Source organism: Canis lupus, chromosome 21, assembly GCF_011100685.1.
Source record: "Canis lupus familiaris isolate Mischka breed German Shepherd chromosome 21, alternate assembly UU_Cfam_GSD_1.0, whole genome shotgun sequence".
NCBI lineage: Eukaryota > Metazoa > Chordata > Mammalia > Carnivora > Canidae > Canis > Canis lupus.
Window position 1 is genome coordinate 16,270,656 of NC_049242.1, and position 20,961 is coordinate 16,291,616.

The 20,961-nt window shown below is 41.3% G+C and overlaps 1 protein-coding gene across 4 annotated transcripts in view; it reads left to right on the top strand.

Moving 5' to 3' along the window:
* The window catches only part of RAB30 (RAB30, member RAS oncogene family), an 89,255-nt gene that overhangs the window by 58,942 nt on the left and 9,352 nt on the right, over positions 1 to 20,961 (top strand). For 3 of the 4 annotated variants that reach the window (XM_038568476.1, XM_038568477.1, XM_038568478.1), the window contains exons 2-4: positions 7,525 to 7,625; positions 10,733 to 10,816; positions 17,411 to 17,594. In XM_038568476.1, coding sequence (XP_038424404.1) covers positions 7,533 to 7,625; positions 10,733 to 10,816; positions 17,411 to 17,594 — 361 coding nt within the window. In that variant the 5' untranslated portion in view covers positions 7,525 to 7,532. Of the gene's footprint in view, positions 1 to 7,155; positions 7,298 to 7,524; positions 7,626 to 10,732; positions 10,817 to 17,410; positions 17,595 to 20,961 lie in introns of those variants that run through there. The other variant, XM_038568479.1, reaches the window with a different exon arrangement.

A 20,961-nucleotide genomic window follows, 5' to 3' on the forward strand; every position in this document is an offset into this window, starting at 1 on the left:
CTTCTCCTTTATTTTATTTTCTTTCATGTAGCCCTGCTACCTGGGTGGCAACCCTGATTTCAAGCGCTATAAAATAACATTTACTTGGGGAATATAAAAAATAGTGAAAGAGTACCAAGGAGGGGATCCCTGGGTGGCGCAGCGGTTTGGCGCCTGCCTTTGGCCCAGGGCGCGATCCTGGAGACCCGGGATCGAATCCCACATCGGGCTCCTGGTGCGTGGAGCCTGCTTCTCCCTCTGCCTGTGTCTCTGCCTCTCTCTCTTTCTCTCTGTGTGACTATCATAAATAAATAAAAATTAAAAAAAAAAATTTTAAAAAAAAGAGTACCAAGGAGAAAGGAGAGAAAATGACTGGGAAATATCAGAGAGGGTGACAGACAGAGCATGAGAGACTCCTAACTCTGGGAAACGAACAAGGGGTAGTGGAAGGGAAGGTGGGTGGGGGGTTGGGGTGACTGGGTGATGGGCACTGAGGGGGGCACTTGATGGAATGAGCACAGGGTGATATACTATATGTTGGCAAATCGAACTCCAATAAAAAATATACATATAAAAATAACATTTACTATACTGATGTTTCATGGAGCCCTGGGATAGCAAGAGATTTTTTTGTTATAAGGTGTTATATGAGGGACTTCTGGGTGGCTCAGTGGTTGAGTGTCTGCCTTTGGCTCAGGTCGTGATCCCGGGGTCCTGGGATTGAGTCCTGAGTCAGGCTCCCTTCAGGGAGCCTGCTTTTCTCTCTGCCTATGTTTCTGCTTCTCCCTCTCTCTCTCTCTCTCTCTCTGTCTCTCTCTCAGGGAGCCTGCTTTTCCCTCTGCCTATGTCTCTGCTTCTCTCTCTCTCTCTCTCTCTCTCTCTCTGTGTGTCTCACGAACAAACAACAACAAACAAAAACAAAAACAATAAAATCCCAATAACCCTTGAGTTTTTTTTTTAAGTGTCATATGAGAAAAGAATTCTCAGCTAAAATCACTTTTGATAAATCCCGGGTTAAACAAAGCCAGTTCTCCTCATTTTGGGAATTTTTAGAACTTTTAAATCTTCAAGATTGGGTTATAATAGTATTTAGTATTTCTCAAAGTATGTCACTGTGAAGCTGTCCTCTTGCCACCCCTTTCTTGAGTATTTATTTCTGGAGAAAATGTTGAATGAATGCTGAGGGTCTTTGGTAATCAGTTCTGTTGGTAGACCATGAGTTCTAATTTTTGGGTTTGGGGAAAAAAACACTATAGAAAAAAAATTGTATACTATTATAATTGTTTTGTTTTAAAAATCTATACAATTTAAAAATCTATATACATACAGGTGAGTGTATATAAACAAACAAAAAACCTAGAAGGATGTATACCAAGATGTTAACTATAATTATCCCCAGGAGGGGGTTTGATTAGGGAAAGAGATTTCAAGCAGACTCTCTGCTGAGCACAGAACCTGATGTAAGGTCTCCTGTGAGGCCATGACTTGAGCCCAAACTGAGAATCAGACCCTCAACTGACTGAGCCAGCCAGGGGTCCTCTACCCAGGTCTCTTGATGCCAGTCCCCATGCTGCCTCTTTGGGATGAGAGAATGGCAGCACATGCTGTCCTGAGGAGGACCATGGTGTCTATTCACCCAACCATTTTGGTTTATTGTTCAAGGTTGAGACCCTGAAAGGGAAAAAGACTTGAGTGAAACAATGGTTTTTGAACAAGAACAAGTCCCCAGAATATCATTTCCTGGAGCAGTGTTGGGGGAGGGGATCAGGTTTCTGTTCACCAGAATCCTTGACTTTTTCTGTTATACTGAGCCCTGACAGGCAAGGGGAAAGATGTACTGATGTGCAACAGTGACTAGTGTTGTTCTTGTTTTTTTTTTAAAGGTCACTTTGATAAATGGTTTATGTTGCCAAAAATCACATTGCTTTAGAATGTTTTTTTCTTTTCATAGTACATCTTGTTTCCTATATCTTTTCTAAACTCATTTTTTTCTTTCTTTCTTTCTCTCTCTCTCTCTCTCTCTCTCTTTTTTTTAGGAGTGGGAGGTGAGGAGGCAGGGGGAGAGGGAGAATCCCAGTCTCCATGCCCAGTGCAGAGCCCAACTCGGGGCTTGGTTTCAAGACTCTGAGATCGTGACCTGAGCCGAAACCAAGAGTCAGATGCTTAACTGACTGAGCCACCCAGGCACCCCTAAATTCATTCTTTTCTTTCCTCATCTATTTTTCCGTTTTTGAGTCTTATTCATATATCCATTAATTTAGAGGTATTGTGGTGATTATGATGTTTGGGGCTTTGCTGATTCATCTGAGCAATGTTCCTGTTTATTGCTCCCATAGTTGCATGGATGAATGAATTGTGGAGTGATATTTGGAGGAAAGTCAGGGTCCAGCTCCCAAAAGAGACCTGGGCTTGGAGGGCACAATGAAGAGCAGTGCTTGTATGATCTGAAATCAGTGTATAGCCCTATCAGTGTGGGTGTGCTGCTTCAAGAGGAGGGAAATTCTAGAATAATGCAGCTCACGGGGGTTGGGAGGTTCCATTCAACTGTGCCCCCAGCTCTTAGGACAGGTGCAGCAGTGCTGTCAATTGTAGGGCAGGGGACAGCAGCATCCTATTTTGGGAGGAGCCAGACAGATCTGGGTTTGAATCTTGGTCCTAAGACTAGCTATGTGACTTCAGGATTATGTCTCTGTAATTCAGTTTCTCCTTCTGGAAGCTGAGGATGATGAGGATAATACCTGCCCCATAGGGTTGTTGCGAGAATTAAACGAGTACATACATGTAGAAGAGTACCTGACTTATTGTAAGCATTGGCTATGTGTCAGTGATTATTATTATTAACAATCATAGAATATAAAATCCCTAGAATAGTGCTTGGTCAGTAGCATTTCTTATGACATACTTGCTCCCCAGACAAGATGTGACTTTTGTTGTCAATTTAGGGCTGTGTGTCACAAGTTGACTCTGAATGAGTTTCCACCTCCTGGGATGCTATCTTATCCCACGGCCCTTGGTGATACCTGAGCTTTTTTTTATCTTACTTCCCGACCAGCAGTGCTTCCTCAGAGCATAGTTTTCAGAGATTCCTGTGAGCTTTTCATTCAGCAGTGTGTTTCCTACTAGAAATAGATTTTATTTTATTTTTTTATTTATTAGAGAGAGAGAGAGAGGCAGAGACACAGGCAGAGGGAGAAGCAGACTCCACGCAGGGAGCCGAACATGGGACTCAATCCCTGGAACTCCAGGATCACACCCTGGGCTGAAGGTGGCGCTAAGCCGCTGAGCCACCAGGGCTGCCCTCCTATTAGAAATGGAACAGTCGGGACGCCTGGGTGGCTGAGCAATTGAGCATCTGCCTTTGGCTCAGGGCCTGATCTTGGATCCCTGGGATCGAGTCCCGCATTGAGCTCCTTGCATGGAGCCTGCTTCTCCCTCTGTCTGTGTCTCTGCCTCTCTTTCTGTGTCTCTCGTGAATAAATAAATAAATAAAATCTTTAAAAAGAAAAAAAAGAGAAAGAAAGAAAAAAAGAAACAGAACAGTAACCAGTGCAGGTAACCCAGAGTTTACTGTCCAGCCTTAGCCCCAGACGGCCTGCATTTTTAAAGAGACCAAACACTTTTTCTCTAGAGGTTTATTAAAAAACAAAAAAAACACAAAAACAAACAAAAAAAACCCCAAATATTCAACAGAACATTGAAGTAATTTCTTATAGAAAGGAGGAGGCCTTTCTTATCTTGTCTTTCACGGCTTCCACGGCTCTCTCCAGGTAGAAGCTACATGAAACCTGATTCAGCATTGACTCTGACCAAGGAACTCTTCCCCTTGTTTTCCTGAAGGTGCAGAATTTGGGCACAGTAAGCCTTCTGGGAGCCCTGTTTCTCAGGCCGTTATTTTTGGACATTCTCCTCTGAATTCTCTGTGTGTTTGACTTCTGCTAAAGGTGGAGGAGTAAATAAATGGCATATAATCTAAGCACAGAAAGATGCTTAGTCCTGTGCTCTGTTCACTGGCTAATAAAAGCACTGAGTTGTGGTCCATGTGGGGCCCACAGAACCTCATGTTCCCTGCTATCCTTGTCTCCATCCTTGAATTTTTTTTTCTTTTTTTCTTTTTTTTTTTTTTTACTTTGAACAGCGTTCTTGAATTTAATTAACATACCATGTCCTTGAGTTTTTATCTGGAGTATGTCCTTGATTTTTTTTTTAAAGATTTTATTTATTTATTTGAGAGAGACAGAGAAAATGAGGGGAGGGGGGGGGAGAGACAGTGAGTTGGGGGAGGGGGAGCAGACTCCCTGCCAAGCAGGAAGCCCCATATGGGGCTGGATCCCAGGACCCTGAGATCATGACCTGAGCCAAAGGCAGATGGTTAACCGCTTAACCAACTGAGCCACCCAGGCACCCCCTGTCCTTGATTCCAATTTAAACTACTGTAGTGTGGTGGAAAGAGTTTTGGATGCGAAACCAGAGGGGAAGACAAAAAGGAGATCATAGTTTATTGAGTGCTTCTCTTTATCATTCAATTCATCAGACCTTTTTTAAGCTCCTGTCACAAGCCAGGCATGGGGAAAGGCACTACAAGTAGTGTGTCAAGGATGTCCACCGGGACTGGACCTAGGCTATCTGGGTTTGAATTCCAGCTGTACCAGTTAAGTGGGACCTTAATGTCTTCTTTTTTAGCTTCTCCAGTGCCTTAGTATCCCTATATATCAAGTTAGGATGCTAATAGTGTACAACTGTTAGGAGTGTTGTGAGGGTTAAATGAGTTAATGATATACAATGAGATGATGATGATGATGATGATGATGATGATGATGATAGTGGCAAGGATGACAGTGACAATAATGGGGAGGGGTTAGGATGGGGACTCAACCAGATAGACACATCATTGCTTTCATGCTGTTCACAGTCGTGTGTGTGTGTGTGTGTGTGTGTGTGTGTGTTTGGGGTGGAGGTGCTGACGGATGGACTTGGAGCATAAGACAAATACAAATAAATACATTAAGCATGGTGAGTATGACTATAGGATGGGGAAAGGTATCATGTGAGCATATAGCAGGGGGTCGGATTCCTCACAGGTCAAAGAGAGTGATATTTAAGTGAAATTAAAAGGACAACTAAAAGTCAGCTGGGCTGGGGAGTGGTGATGAGGGGAGGTTGTGTCCTATGTTCCAAACAGATGTTAACAGGATTTGTGAAAGTCTGAAAGGGAAAGGGGCCCTACAGTGTTAAGGAACTGAAGAAATCCAGTGAGCCTAGAGCATGGAGTGTGAGCAGAGTGGTGAGAGGTAGGGGCTGGCAATGAAGGCAGAACCAGAGCATGGAAAACCGCTGTCATAGTGAGGAGTTTCGGTGACTAAGAGCCAGGTATTGTCCTTGGGGGACAATAATCCCTTTAAGCATCACAACTCTGTGGTCAAGGTGTTACTAGCTTCATTTTGGCAATGGGGAAATTGAAGCTTCCAAAAATTTTCACTTACCTAGAGGCATAGTCTAAGAAGATAGTAGAGTCAAGATTTGAATGTTGATTTCTCCGACTCCAAGGCTAGCGTTCTTTTGGTGACACCATATGCCTTCTGAACTTGAACTCTGGCTATTATTGTGACTTCAGGCTACCCTCAGTTTACTTACCTGGAAAATAGGTAACGTATTAATACATACCAGCCTCTCTGACCAGCCTCAGAGACTTGTAAAAACAAATGGAAATATACCTGAAGTGCCAAGTATAGTGCCTGGCATATTAGTGAACTCAACACTGCTTATGGCCCCAGTTTCTTGACAGAGAACTGGGACGGAACCCCATGAGCTGCCAGGCACATGCATGTTGGCATGGTCAGTCATCTTTCCAAGGATAAGTTAAAACTCATGCAGAAAACATCTTTGCACACAGGGAATCTGCTCCCCTAGCTACTCGGCAGGTCTCCTGCAGTGGGCTCTCTTTGACTCTCTAACCCTGCAGCCACCTGAGCTTTAGCTCCACTGGGAGGAGTGACCTGGGGGCCTTCTTCCAGTTCTCCCAGACGCCCTTTCCCTCATGGGCTCGCTGGTTGTCCTCCTCTTCCTCCAGAATCCACCAGCCTTGTTCTGCTTGCTTTTATGAAATGAGCTCCACTGCTGGTTTGAATTGTATTTAACTTCGTGGTGGTGGTTTGACTTTTCTCACATTAGTCTCCAGGGCAGAGACCATCTCATCTCTGTATTTCCTACCACAATTAGCACAGTACTATAGTAGGTACTCGATAGATAATAATGGTTTTCACCAGGATAGAGCTTTGTGGGTACCAAGGCTCTTTCGTACAGTTTTTTAAAAGATCTTTACAACTGTCCTCTGAAGTAGACAGAGCATGTAGTATTCTTTTCAGCACAACTGAAGCAACTAAAGCCAACGCTTGAGCAATAGGCCTATTAATTAACTTTAATTCTGCAGAGTACACATTTACTAAATAGAACTGTCCCATGCGTGGGCTAGGAAACTAGAGCCGAAGGAGGTGATCCCTTCCCTCAAGGATGAGGCAGACATTTGAAGTTTTAGGACAGAGGAATGATGAAAATGTTTATTTAACTTTACTGGGAAAGAGCAGTGAAAAAAGTCAGAGAGAGGAGCACCTGGTGGCTCAGTCGGTTAAGTGTCCGCCTTCAGCTCAGGTTATGATCCCAGGGTCTAGAGATGGAGCCCCAGTTCGGGCTCACTGCTCAGCGGGGTCAGCTTCTCCCTCTCCCTCTCCCTCTTCTCCCTCTCCTCCCTGCTTGTGCTCTCTTGCCTCTTTCTGTCTCCAAATAAATAAATAAAATCTTCAAAAAAAAAAAAAAAAACAGAGGAAAAGATGCTTGCATTTGGCTTTAAAAGATTGACTTGGTGGCACAGAAAAGGGTGTGAGCGAGGCCCTCCTGGGCAGAGGATGTGACAAATGCCACAGCTCATAGGAATGAGGAGATAGGCACCTTGGGCAGTGCTGCAGAGTCAGCCTGGCTGGCAGAAGATGTATAGCAGTGGGGTGGTGGTAGGGGGAAGATGGCAAGAACTCCCACAGTTAAGACCCCAAGACGCCCAGGACTTGCAGGGGACTGACTGAAAGGTTTCTTTCTAGATCCTTCCCCTTCATTCAGTCTCCTGGTCCCTTGGCCTTCTTCCCTTAGGGATATATCATACACGAATAAACTACCTTGAAGCTTTGGACGGGCTCTCCTTTGTTCCTGCTTCCTTGCACCCCAGTGTGTCTGCATATAGGCTGTAATCTCCTTGCCATGCTGAAAGAAAACAGATCTTACCACGTGAGTGAGCTGTGACCTGACGACTTGGAAGAATAAAGGTTACCAGGTGAAAGGACATTTGTGTGGCTTGAGGTGACTGGGAAGGAGTAAAGTTCTTCTGTGACCAAACACCTGTGTTCCTCCCTCACTGGCAAATCAGCAGAGGGGAGCATTAAATTGCTCTCCAAATGAGTCAGATCTGTTGTTCTTGAGGTGTCAAGGCTGTCTCAGCTTGAGCTCTGTGGGCAAGTCTGACCAGGCCCCATCTCACTCTCGCTTGTGTTTGCCTTGCAGCTGTGTAAATGAGTATGGAAGATTATGATTTCCTGTTTAAAATTGTTTTAATTGGCAATGCTGGTGTGGGGAAGACGTGCCTAGTCCGACGATTCACTCAGGTAAGAGAACTTGGAAGTTCAGGGTTGGGTTTCTCGGTCTAACGTGGGGTTAGGTGACCTGAAGAGAATGGATGAATGGTTGCAGTACTGGCCTCTTGGTTGCCAGTTCTTCATGTGCCCTTTGAAAGTGCACCAGCTTTAAAGCCTAAGCTAGACATTTTTCAGCCATCTCAGGGGAGTATGGCTCTGTGGGTCACCACCAATCCTCCCACATTTTGTGTGTTTCCTTTATGAAAGGAGCAAATGGTTTTGCTTTCAGTGTATAATCTCAAAAATGGATTATTGGATTAAAACAGATTAATAATCTGTTTTACTAATCAGTTAATAATCTAAAAGTGTTAACAATCTGGACATCACACTAAGCCTAAGTATTTAATTTTTTAAAAATTCAAATACAAATTAAACCAACCAAACTCCCTCTCTATGCTCTCTTACATCCTCTTAGGCAACTGAGCGAATCATTTTGGTTTAGAACTGAATATGCTGATGTTTTTAAGGCTATTAAATGGGAATGAATTGAGAACAGTGAAGGACTATATGAATGAAATGTAATGTTCCCTCTGGGTTGAGTCCTTACTATATGATCCAAGTACAAGTTCCCTATGAGACTGCCCTTTTGAGAATTACTGCCAGAGATTATAGGCCTGTTATTATACAAAAATGAGTTAGAAATCATTCTGAAGTTAACCTTCTTTTGTGTTTTCCCTGGAAAAATATGAATGGCATCCTTTTCAGGATTATCATGTATACATCTTGCATTTTCATAAAGTGCTAGTAGGAAAGCTGAGACTAGCACTGTTAAGGCCTAGGACAGCCAGGTGCTGTGGATAGAGCACCAGCTTGAGTGTGGAGACCCGGGTCCTGGTCCCAGCCCTGCCCTGGCTCATCCTGTGAGCCTGGATAAGTTACTCCCCTGTCCAGCCTCCTTGCCTCCCTGCCCCACTCAAGGGGCCTGCTGATCTTCAAGGTTACTTCCAGCATTGACAGTCTGTGATTCTGTGCAAACCCGAGAGGCAGACTGTATGACACAGACAGCTTTAGGGCAGAGTCACCTTTGAAAATGCCAGGGTTTTTCCCAGGGTAAGTGAACACAGACTAGAACCTATGCTTTTTATTAAGCCTGGACCTGGTGAAATCAAAAGTAAGAAGCCACCAGACATCTGGACTCAGTCAGCCACCCTGGCATTAACTGGAAACTCCACCTGGTTTTACTTCCACTTAACAGTAATCTTTTCTGCTTTTGGCAGGAAGAGAAGTGTGTAGAGACGTGGAGGAGTTTTTAGTCTCTTTATCAAAAGTTCCCTTGACCTTGTTTTATTACTGAAAGATCCCTTAGAGATTATTCAGTCTACTCCTCTCGTTATACAGATGAGAAATTGAGGTCTACAGGGACGAAATGATTTCTTAGCATTGTACATCATGTTAGTGGTGAGGCTCAGATTAGAACCCACGTCTCCCGGTTCTCAGCCTGAATTTTTATTTTCTGTGTCCTAACCTCTGAGACCATAGGAATCTGGCTTTTCTCTTTAAAAGAATAAACTGTCATTAAAGGTAAAAATGCTTACATTTCTAAATGCTAATTTCTACCAATAAGCACACCACTCCTTTCTTTTCTACTTTTTTACTCCTCCCAGCCCCTTAACTCCCCTCAAAAGTCATATTCCCTAGGCAGTATTATGTTTAGTTTTGTTATTTAGCAGGCAGTTAAATTGAATTGGATTCAGCTGTTTTTGAGGCATGAGGAGTTGAGGAACAAAATGATCGGGGAGACATTGGGAAGGATTTGTTTTATTTTTTTGGCATTTATTAGACTGCAAAACAGCTGGAGCGATAAACTCGAAGCTTGGCAGCCTTGTGTTTGAGCCAAACCAAAATAGAGGAAAATTGATTCAATATTTGTAAGTACAGTTATGAATGTTTATATTTACATTTTTTGCAGACATGCAATGGAATATTTTCTGTGGGTTTGAAGCTCAGTCTTTTAAGTTCAAACTTTAACTATTGTTGGGGAATAGACTTAATTAAAGATACCCCAATCTTAGCTGCCAGAGCTAATAAAGTCCATTTTGCTTCAGTTTCTGGCAACTCTGGAATCTAAGTGAAGAGGCAATAGAAACTAGGTGAAGAACTTTTCCTTATAGAATTCCTTCCCACCTCCATGCTCCTCCATAAGCCTGCAGGAAATATTATATACCAGTAATGACGTGCATTGTACATGTGGTTTTGCTAAAATCCCATCTTTCTAGTTGAGCATCCAGTTTGAGGTACAGTTTTGTTTTGTTTTGTTTTGTTTTGTTTTGTTTTGAAATGTTTGCCTCAGCCTCAGACTCATTGAATTTGAGACCCAGAGAGGGGAACTGGATTGCCTGAGGCTACACATAGGTCCTCCGAACTCCACCTTGGGTTTAGTGCCCTTCCTACTTTACTTTTACCCTGAATGATTCTGTTTTCTTCTCTTATCTTCCCAGTGTCAGGGGCTCTGATTTCATTTAATTCCATATATGTGGTACATTGCTTGGAGAGAACTGGTTATTACCCTCAGAGCATAGGGAAATTCAAAAGCCTCACTGTCTCATTCAGGTTTCTGGTAGTGAGTTCTTGTCTGTTTGTGTTGGTTGTCCACTCCCATGACTGTCCATGTCCTAGACTCAGAACCAGTTTCAGTCTTCCTGGATTTGACCTCTCTGGAGCACCTGTCCATTTTGCTCCTTGTCCAACAAACCTGGTCTCATCCCTACGGCTTTGTGCTCCTCAATCTCATCCTGTGTCTGAGTTTTAGTCTTTGAAATTAGGTCCCTGTCCCTTCCCAGTTCTCTTCCTTCACCCTCTCTGCCTTGCTCCTCATTTCATGTCCCCCTTTTCACTCTCTTTCTTCTTTTAGCATTCCTCTCTCTGACTTTCTCCCTCCTGCCTCCTCCCCTCAAAGCATACATACAAAATTAAATTAAACAATGCTCTCATGACACTAGCCAGAGTTCTCTTTTCTTCTAGTTAACTCAGCCAAAGGAAGGGGCTGATGATGGGTAGTGATGAGGGTGGTGGGAAGGGGAGAGAATTTCATTTAATTGAAAGGTTTGCTTAATTATTTTCCTTTATTTCCTCTTTAGGGTCTTTTCCCCCCAGGGCAAGGAGCCACAATTGGAGTTGATTTTATGATTAAGACAGTGGAGATTAATGGTGAAAAAGTAAAGGTAAGATGCTAAGTATTCAGTTAGGCTTTCATTGTGCTGCAAGGAAGTAGTATTTTCTTTTTTAAAATTTATTTTATTTTATTATTATTATTTTTTAAAGATTTTATTTATTTATTCATGAGAGACCGAGAGAGAGAGGCAGAGACATAGGCAGAGGGAGAAGCAGGATCCTGGGATCATGACCCAAGCTGAAGGCTAATGCTTAACGAACTCAGCCACCCAAGAGCCCTGGATAAAGCCTTTTCTTTCTTTTTTTTTTTTTTTTATTAAAGATTTTATTTATTTATTCATAGACACAGAGAGAGAGAGAGAGAGAGGCAGAGACACAGGCAGAAGGAGAAGCAGGCTCCATGCAGGGAGCCCGATGTGGGACTCGATCCCGGGTCTCCAGGATCACACCCCAGGCTGCAGGCGGCGCCAAACCGCTGCGCCACCAGGGCTGCCCGATAAAGCCTTTTCATAACATGTATTGAATTTAATGGAAACCTGCACTGAAAATAAATATTCAGCCATGGTGAATATATAATATATAATATATATATATAATATATAATATATAATATATAATATAATATAATATAATGAATATAATATATAATATATTGAATTATATTATATAATTGAATATATAATATATGATAATATATTATTATTATTTTCTTATTATTTATTTCTAAGATATATATAAATATATCTTATTTCCAAACAGAGTTCTTAAATTCCCTCTGTAGATGTTGTATTTATAGATGGGAAGACAGAGAGAAGGTCTAAGGCAAATTGGTCCTGTCTCCTGTCATGTCAGAGGTGATGTATAAACAAGGAAGAAATTTCTTTTCAGGAAGTCCTGGAGTTAGGACAGTAAGCAGTGCTACCTCTTAGGAAAGGAGGCCCCGTGAAAGAGCCTACTGATTCCTGCATTCGTTATGGGTCATTTGGTCATATGAATCACTTATTGGATTTAATGTGTCTCCCACCATACCCCTATTTGTTACAAGGGAGAGATTCTAAATGAGGGGTCCAGGAAGAATCCATGATCATTCTCTTCCCCTCTGTGGTCTCTGGACAGTTTGGTACCTGTAAGAACCATGATATGGCTAGTAACGGGAGAAGGGAAATAGTGTTTACTGAGCACCTAATACGTCAGTTGCACTGCTTAGGTCCTTTTATACCTTTTATATGTGCTGTCATATTTAACTTGGTCCTCACTGTAACCCCTGTAAGGTAAATGATAACTTACCTTCCTTTTATAGGTTTCAGAGAGATTGAGCCACTTATCTATCCAGTTAGGAAGGGAGGTAGGCAGGATCTGAACCCGTTTGCGAGGTAGTGCATCCATGGCCTCCCTGGGGTCCCCCCTGCCATGAGAGAAAAGGGGGATGAAGGCATGTCACTTTGAAGCAAGGAAAGGAGGAAGGTGATAGGAAGAAATATGGAATAAGACTGAGTTACGTGGAGGAAGGTAGAGAGGTTGATCTTTGGCTCAGTGCTCTGCCTGCCTCTCAGAGTTAGTGAAATTCCACTCTGGCACCAGCAGCGCAATGAAAACTGTGGCATCAGATTTCCAGCTAGATCCCAATCGAAGCATCCAAAGTTTGTTTGTTTGTTTGTTTATTTATTATTTAAAAAAAATTTTTTTATTGGAGTTCAGTTTGCCAACATGTAGCATAACACCCAGGCATCTGAAGTTTAAATCCATGTCTTTTCCATCCTCCTCCCATATGTACCTGCGCTCCTGCCTTCAAATGTCTCAGGAAGGGCAGAGAAGCTCCAAGGTGCCCTTGCAGCATTTCAGAGATACATAGAGAAGCGTGTAGGGTGAGGCTTCTGAGTGGAGGATAGAAGCTCTCCCAGTGTCTCTTCCAGCCCCGATTCCTCAAAGTGATTCCTTCTGCAGAGACATGCACACTGAATACAATAGTGAATGGAGAGCTAGGGGCGCTGAAAAACAAAGCAGGGTGTGAAATCCATGTAAATGCTAACCAGCATGCTCAGAAAAATAGTGCATTAAACTGGGGAGAAGGAGCTAAGGTGTGGGAGTAGGAAGGAGACAGGAGTGTGCATCCAGAAAGTATTGACAGGAAGAGCCACTTGTAATTATTGTTCCAGCAGAGTGGAGGTGATCTTCAACCCTAGGAGTTGAGTAAACTAGTGTTTCAGGCATTTTACTTCCAGGTGTTTGGATTTCCTAGTCATATACACATGTATAAGTGAGTTTATTCGTTTGACCAGAAATGTTAGCACTTACTATGTGCCAGGCCCTGGGAATGAATAGAGGTGAATAAGAAATTGTCCCCACGATTAAAGAACAGGCTTATTTTTCTCCTTTGAATCCCCAGGTTCAGGGATTACATGTATTCCATTTTCTGCAAACCATAACCTCATTGTTAAGCCCTTATTACACTCAGCTAAAATCCATCTTTTCATAACATCCAACTCTACCACAAAACCACAGGCTTCTCAGGAACAGGGTTTGTGTCTTACCCCTCTCCCCATCCATGGCACAGTTACTGTCCTGCCACCCTATTAAGCCTCTGGACCTCCATCTTTAAAAAGTAAGAGTTGGTTAATCTCCTAAATTAATTAGTCCTAACTAATTTGCTTGAGTTTCTTTCTAGCCATACATGTGGAATCCAGATCTAGAATGACCCTCTCAAACCACATTCATCCGGGGGTTTCATTAGGACGTGGACACACAGGAGCAACTTCTTTAGTTTTTCAGTGAAAGAGGGCAAAGCTACCCAAGTTTCACTAACGACACAGTTGTTGCCTTATGGTCTTTGTTCTTTCATGCTTACTGAATACCTCTTCTCTGTGATGGTTAAGTGTCTTTTTGCAAGCAGTTTGCAGGCTTTCTCAGAGTCCCTTAGGGTCAGTGGGAAAGAGAATCTACTGGTAGTTTGTGCAGGATCACCTGCCTGGGGACTGCCACGGCAGCACCACACCCCAGCTGTCTCTCCTGACTTCTCATCACCTGGCCTCAGCCCCTACTTACTTACTCTTTCTTTTCTTTCTTTTCTTTTTTCTTTCTTTCTTTCTTTCTTTCTTTCTTTCTTTCTTTCTTTCTTTCTTTCTTTCTTTCTTTCTTTCTTTCTCTTTTCTTTTCTTTTCTTTCCTTTCCTTTCCTTTTCTTTCCTTTCTTTCCTTTCTTTCTTTCCTTTCTTCTTTCCTTTCTTTCCCAGGGCCACCCAGGTGCCCCAAGTGTCATTCCTTTTAGGATGGCTTCCAGGATTGAAGACAGAGAATCAAAACTCTTAGAAAAATTCTTCTGGTGGTTAAGCCTTAGTGCCAACTCACTAAAGGCAAAGTTGAGGCCCTTCTCTTAAAGTGGTCTGCATTTTGAAATGACCTTGAGTAGAAAATTCAATTAAAATAATTGTAGGGGATCCCTGGGTGGCTCAGCAGTTTAGCGCCTGCCTTTGGCCCAGGGCACGATCCTGGAGTCCTGGGATCAAGTCCTGCGTCGGGCTCCTGGCATGGAGCCTGCTTCTCCCTCCTCCTGTGTCTCTGCCTCTCTCTCTCTATGTCTATCATAAATAAATAAATAAGTATTTAAAAAAAAAAACAGCTTTAAAAAAAAAAAACAGTTGTAGAGTTTTCTCCTATCCATTTTTTAAAAGTCTGTCATAAGTAAATGAGAAGCAAGCAAAACATTAAGCTCAGACTACAACATTTTAACCTTAGGAGATTAATTATGATATAAATAGAAGATTTGCTGGCTGTCTTTGTAATCAGTTATATATTGCATAGATAAGAATGTCTTGAACATATGCACATGTATTTTCTCACTTGACCATCTGTTCATTCATCCATATACCTATATTGTGGTATAGTAGATGGTGCATGCTGAGCCCTGTGTTAGGTAAAGCATTCTTGCCTTCTAGGAACTCGTTGTCAGCTAGGTGAAACATTTTATGTGTGAAACCTTCTTTAATATCCTACTAATCATTTAGGCAAAATTAATCAGCCCTTTCTTTGTGAGTCTGTCATCCTTTTTTCATTTGGCTAGCCATTTTTCAAATGTGTCCACCATGTACCATGTACTCTGTATGGAAGGCCTTGGAGCATAAGATTCAGTGAGAGACAGCAGTTGCCCTCAAATGACTGTCTAATAAAGAGGCACTCAAGTACACCTGTGACTGAAATGCATTATTGCAACTGCGAGACAATAGAGAGAAGCAGTGGTACAAAGAGTGTAGGTGAACAGTGGATCCTCCTGAGGGAGAGGAGGATGGTTAGAAAGCCCATGGCTGCAGTATTGAGAACATATTGACCAGCATGAGATTAAAAACTAGGAGAGATTCTCTCCTGCTGGCACCTGTTTAATAGAAGAACATCTCCTGTTTTATTATGGTCAGTTTACTGTGTTTGCCCTTCCTTTAGACAAGCTCCCTGTGAACTCTTTGAGATTAGAAATTGTGTTGTATTCATCTTTGTATCCTTCCTGTGCCTAGTACAGCACTCTGCATATATTAATGACATATAATTGCTGAAAAGGAGCGAATGAGTTGCATAGAAAATAGTAAAACCTAATTAAATGATAAAGGCAGTGGAATATGGATATTCTTAAGAATCAACTCCGAGGCTAGACATAGGCAGCCCCGTATGAGAAAGCAGCCTACATTTTGGCAAGGCCATTCAGTCAGCATTCTAGGAAATATTTCAGTGGTTTTAACTCTCAAAGCTGCTCTCAAGATGTGCCAATCATGAGAACATAGTGATTTCTAATGATTGACAGTATTAAATTCAATGACAAGTGTTTTTCAAGGCTCATTGTGGTATTAAAACAATAGTCTGTTGTTCTAAGACACATCCTGGCAGAGGGGAACCATGTCCCTAGGTTTAAAGCAGAGCAGAGAAATAGCTTTTGTCCCAGCAAAAGCCATAACATCTGTATGGTCGCCTTCAGCACACACAGACTTTCATGTACATCATAAAGAGCAGCTGCAACTTCAGATCAAAGGAGAGCTTTGTGCCACTGTTTGGGGACAGGGACCACTGGTCCCTCATTAGTCTTCTCAGCTAAACTGATATGAACAGAGGGTGACACCAACTAACTCATCCTCTTTGGATGCCAATGTATATTAAAATCACTCTTTGGGGGCAAAGGCAGCATGGTGGTGGGGTATGTCCTCAACTGGGAATAAGAAGGCCTGGAGTCTGAGTCCCAGATTTGTGTGTAACCAGTTAGAAGATGGAGGGGAGGCCTTACCTCACCTACTTTCCTGGGCTGCTATAAAGATTAAATGAGACCCGCAATAAATATTTGAACATCAACCATCTGCCAGGCAGTCACTTTATTCGGCATGGGAGATTCTTTGAGTAAAGTGGACCACTTCCCCTTCATGAAGCTTTCAGTTTAGTGAAGACAGTTAGCAAACATCATTACAAGTAAGTGATTCAAGGGTGTCATGTGCCATAAGGGAGAATTATAGGGTGGGTGGAAGAAGAAAATATGTGGCGCTGGGAGGTGGAGATGGGGAGCCTGGCATAATCTGAACGTTTCAGAAAGTTTGTGTCCCTTGAGGAAATGATGTTCTCTTAAAGGAGGGGAGTGCATTTTGCGACATGAATTTTATGCAATTAGAAGGGAATATTCTTACTATTGTTGATGTTATTTCTCAAGGCCTTCTGCATTGTTCTGTACTCAGGAGTCTCTAGAGAATGGCTCTCTTTGCAGTCTTCTACTCTGTGCAAGAAAATCTGGGGAGAAGGGAGAAGTGTTTTTTATTTTCTTCTTTATTATTAGAACCATCAGTTACTAGGTCTTAGTAGTGGTAGATGACTTCAGAAAATGTGAACTTTCAGTAGGCTTGCATATTACTAACCTCTTCATGAAACCACTGAAGCCCAAAGATTAAGTGACTTGCCCAAAGTCTTAGAGCTTAAAAGTGGTAGAGGGAGATTATTTTCTTTATTATTATTTATTATTATTTATTTGCCATGGCATTGTTCCTGTTTTCATTAACAAAGATAGTATATTAATAGATTCATTTGAATTCTGAGCTGGAAAAGGTGGTTGAGGTTGGATGTTCTCCTGCTCCACTTGCTGTCTAAAATGCCAGCAATCACAGAATGACAGCTTGCTCTGTATCCTGACGTTTGTAATACATCATTGTATTTAAGAGCCTGAACTTTGGGACTTGAGTGCCTGGTAAAATTGACTCTGGGACATATTAGCTGTGAGACACTGAGCAACTTGATTAATCTCTCTGTGCTTCAGTTTCCTCACATGAGAAATGGATATAGTAATAGTACCTACTTCATTGATTATGTTATATGTAAAATGCTTAGAGCTTGATGTATAATAAATGCTCAGTAAGTTTTTTTTTAAAGAATAAAAGAGATTCTTAGGTAATATAATAAAGAAAAAAAACCCCAAAACAAAGCAAGCCCCTCTCCCTAACCAGATACACCTACCACATTAAACAACAACAACAACAACAACAAAAAAGTGTTTTTTTTGTTGTTGTTGTTTGTTTCTTAGGGCAGAAAATAACCATGAAATTGAGTGAAGTGTTTCCATTTCTAAACTAAAGCAAGGCAATACTTTCTTTTCTGCTTTTCCAACCTGATCTTTCTCTTATGCCTTTATAGCTTCAGATCTGGGACACAGCAGGTCAAGAGAGATTTCGGTCCATTACCCAGAGTTATTACCGAAGCGCCAATGCCTTGATCCTCACCTATGACATAACCTGCGAGGAATCCTTCCGTTGCCTTCCTGAGTGGCTGCGGGAGATAGAACAATATGCCAGCAACAAGGTCATCACTGTGCTAGTGGGTAAGTAAGGACTAATGAGGGGGGAAATTGTTTTGTGGCCACCAGAGAATTTATAATCACATAATGCTTGTGCCTTGGTACCTTCCAATAATATAGTGTACAGCTATATAATTCATGCAGTCAACATTCAGTTCTTCTGAAATTGAAGAGAGAAAGAGAAAATGAAATAGGTCCTATCCCAAGTTGATGGTTTAGAAGAGTAAAGTAGAAAATATTGCTGATTGATTTTTCTGTCAATGGAGGCTCTAGGGAAGAAGGTGGACTACCGTGAAAGTTATGTGGGCTGCTAAACATTACCAAAAAAAAAAAAATCTAGTTACAAAATCATGGAAACTGCTGGTCTAGAGGTACAGCATATCTCTTTAGTTGATAAAGAATTTATTCGTGAAGTAATTGCTTATTGTCTAAAAAAAAAAAGATTTTCTTTTTCTCCTCTTATATTCATGCTGACTTGAAAAGTTCTAATTTCAGAAAGAATCCACTAAGGGAAATTCTGCAGTTTGTTTCATTTTGTGGGAGGATAGAACCTCTGTTTAGTAAAGGGGAAAAGCAGAAAACAACCCATGATTTTCTGTGGTTACAAATACATAACCATTAACAGTGGAATTGCAGTGACATGGATTGGATTGTTATAAACTCATCTAGTGGTGATGAAAAATGTTAATAATATATATGGCTGTTAAAATGTTTTCTTCCAGGGCGCCTGCGTGGCTCAGCAATTGAGTGTCTGCTTTTAGCTCAGGACATGATCCTGGGGTCCTGGGATCGAATCCCACATTGGGCTCTCTGCATGGAGCCTGCTTCTCCCTCTGCCTCTGCCTTTGTCTCTGCCTCTCTCTCTCTCTATCATGAATAAATAAGTAAAATCTTTTAAAAAAATGTTTTCTTCCTAAAAAGGAACACTACTATAAATTCTAGCAAGACTTGAATTTTGGAATTTCAGAAACATTGTAGAGAATCTCAGAAACATTGTTAAGTCAGAAATCATGGTTAACAATAAGGTAAGTAAACACTTACAGTAAGCATTATAGCTAGCACACCTGTGCCAGGAATCATATTAGGAAATTTATGTGTAATAATTCTTAATTTACATATGAGGAAATCATGGTTCAGAGAGGTGAAGTTCTTTACCCAAGGTTACACGGCATGTAAGATCAACTCCAAGCCTTGTATTTGTCCAACTGTAATGTGCTGCTTTGTAACAAATTGCTGGACTTTTCCTTCAGACTGCTGAGTTAAGTGCCTCTCTGTGAGCTAGCGCTCTGTGTCCATTCCTGAGAACCCTCTTGCCCACTGGAGAATGTTTGTCATGAAGCACTTGAAACACCCATCTCAGGACTTGGGCTTCTTTCTATTCTACAGAAAGCCCTTGAGAACTTGAGTTAAAGCATTATTCCTTGGGATTCTGTCTAAGGAAGTTAAATGGAGATTTGGTGGGAGATAATTAGTCCATTTAGTATGAAAGAGGCACTGGTTTAAAAAAAAACTTTTATTATGGAAAATTTCAAACATAAGCAAAAGTAGAAAAAGTGGTATAACCAACCCTCATGTACACATCTCCCAGCTTCAGTGATTATCAATTCATGGCCAATTTTATTTTATCTGTTTCCTTTCTATGCTGTTTCCCCTTGCCTTCAGATTATTTTGAAGCAAATCTCAGATGTTATATTATCTTTCAGTATTTCAATGTATATCTTTAAAGGAAGATTTTTAAAGAAGAGAACCTACCACAAACCCCTTTTCAGACCTAAAAAATGTTCTTTAATAGCATCAAAAATTTAGACAATGTTCAGATTTCCTAGATTGACTCATACATTTCTTAAAAATTTGTTCAAATCAAAGATCCAAATAAGGCTTGTATGTTCTAATTGATTTTTGTGTCTTTGAATTCTCCTTTAACTTGTAGGTTATCCCTCCATTTTTTTCTCCTTTGGAATTTATTTGTTAAAGCATTTGTTTATCATTCAGAGATTTCAAGTCTGAATTTTGCTATTTCACCACTGTAGTGTCACTTGACAGGTTCTTCCATCACCTGTGTTTCTTGCAGATTTGTAGGTAAGTTTAGAGGCCTGGTCAGATTCAGTTCTTTTGTTTTCCTTTTTAGCAAATATGCTTCCTAGTTGATATTCTGAGGTACAGGTCTTATAGAATAGCCAAGAAAAATCCTTGACTATCTTTTAAGAATTTTTTCCACATTTTAAAATAATGAGTTGTTTCCCTAGTATCTTCCAGTAATAACTAAAATTTGTTTATATTTTGAATATTATTTTAATTTAGATATATTCAGTATATTCTAGGCCCTTGCAATTGTTATGATTGATAGTCCAGTTGTTCCAACTCTGAGAGAGGAGCTGCTTCAAATGGTCTCCTGAGTCCTGTAGATATGACGTTTTGACACTGACCTCACTTGCTTTCTGGTTTAAGTGTTCCAGGCACAATTTGTGCATTTCCTGCCCCAGACTAGGAATTAGCCATCTCTTTAAGAAGCGCTGTTTATTAAAAAAAAAAAAAAAAAAAAAAAAGCGCTGTTTATTATTAATGGGAAGTTATATTCAGAGGCCACAACCAAGGTGATAGGAATCTTCCTTACTAGTGAGTGGTCATTGCTTTTAGCGTTTCAGTGTACAGAACGCGTGTGTGTGTGTGTGTGTGTGGTGAATTCTGTAGTGCCCACAGGGGGTTCTATTAGGCTCCACCAAACACTTTGACTCACAAGACTACAATAGGCCACACTTGGCATGATATTCACTAAGAAGGATACAGGACAGAAAATACGGCTTAATAGCAGGTCAGCATCAGACATTCCGTCTCAGTGGAAGTAATCCTCAATAGCAGTCCATATAGTGGTCCAGGACCCCCTGGAACAGTTCATGTGTGAAGAGAAAGGCTTATGTCAGGCATGTGATGGACCTGCCTTGGCTTAGAAGCCTTAATAGGAACCAGTCTCTCTTGTAACAATTCCACAGACCTAATTTTCAGGGTCTTTCCAAGTGAAGAGCCACCATACTCAGGGAAGCCCAAAGTTCTGACTTTCCACTAGATATTTATAATTCATACACTGAATTCCTAGGTCAGATGGACTTTATCAGTCAGGGGTCACTTCTACCATAAGCTCTGTTGCTGGGCAACACAGTTGACATACCACTTTTGTCAGGTTTCCAGGGGAACAGAGGTAGAAAAAAATCTTAAAGATAAAATCCACCATGTATTATTCACACTGATACTTCCATTTATAATTCAGGAGTGTAAAAAATTTAGTTAACCTCATTAATCGTTCTCTCTATCCTTTTTCCCATGCCCCAAATCTCAGACCCAATGATACTAATACTAATACTCATTTGCTTTATGCCCTAATACCCATAGAACC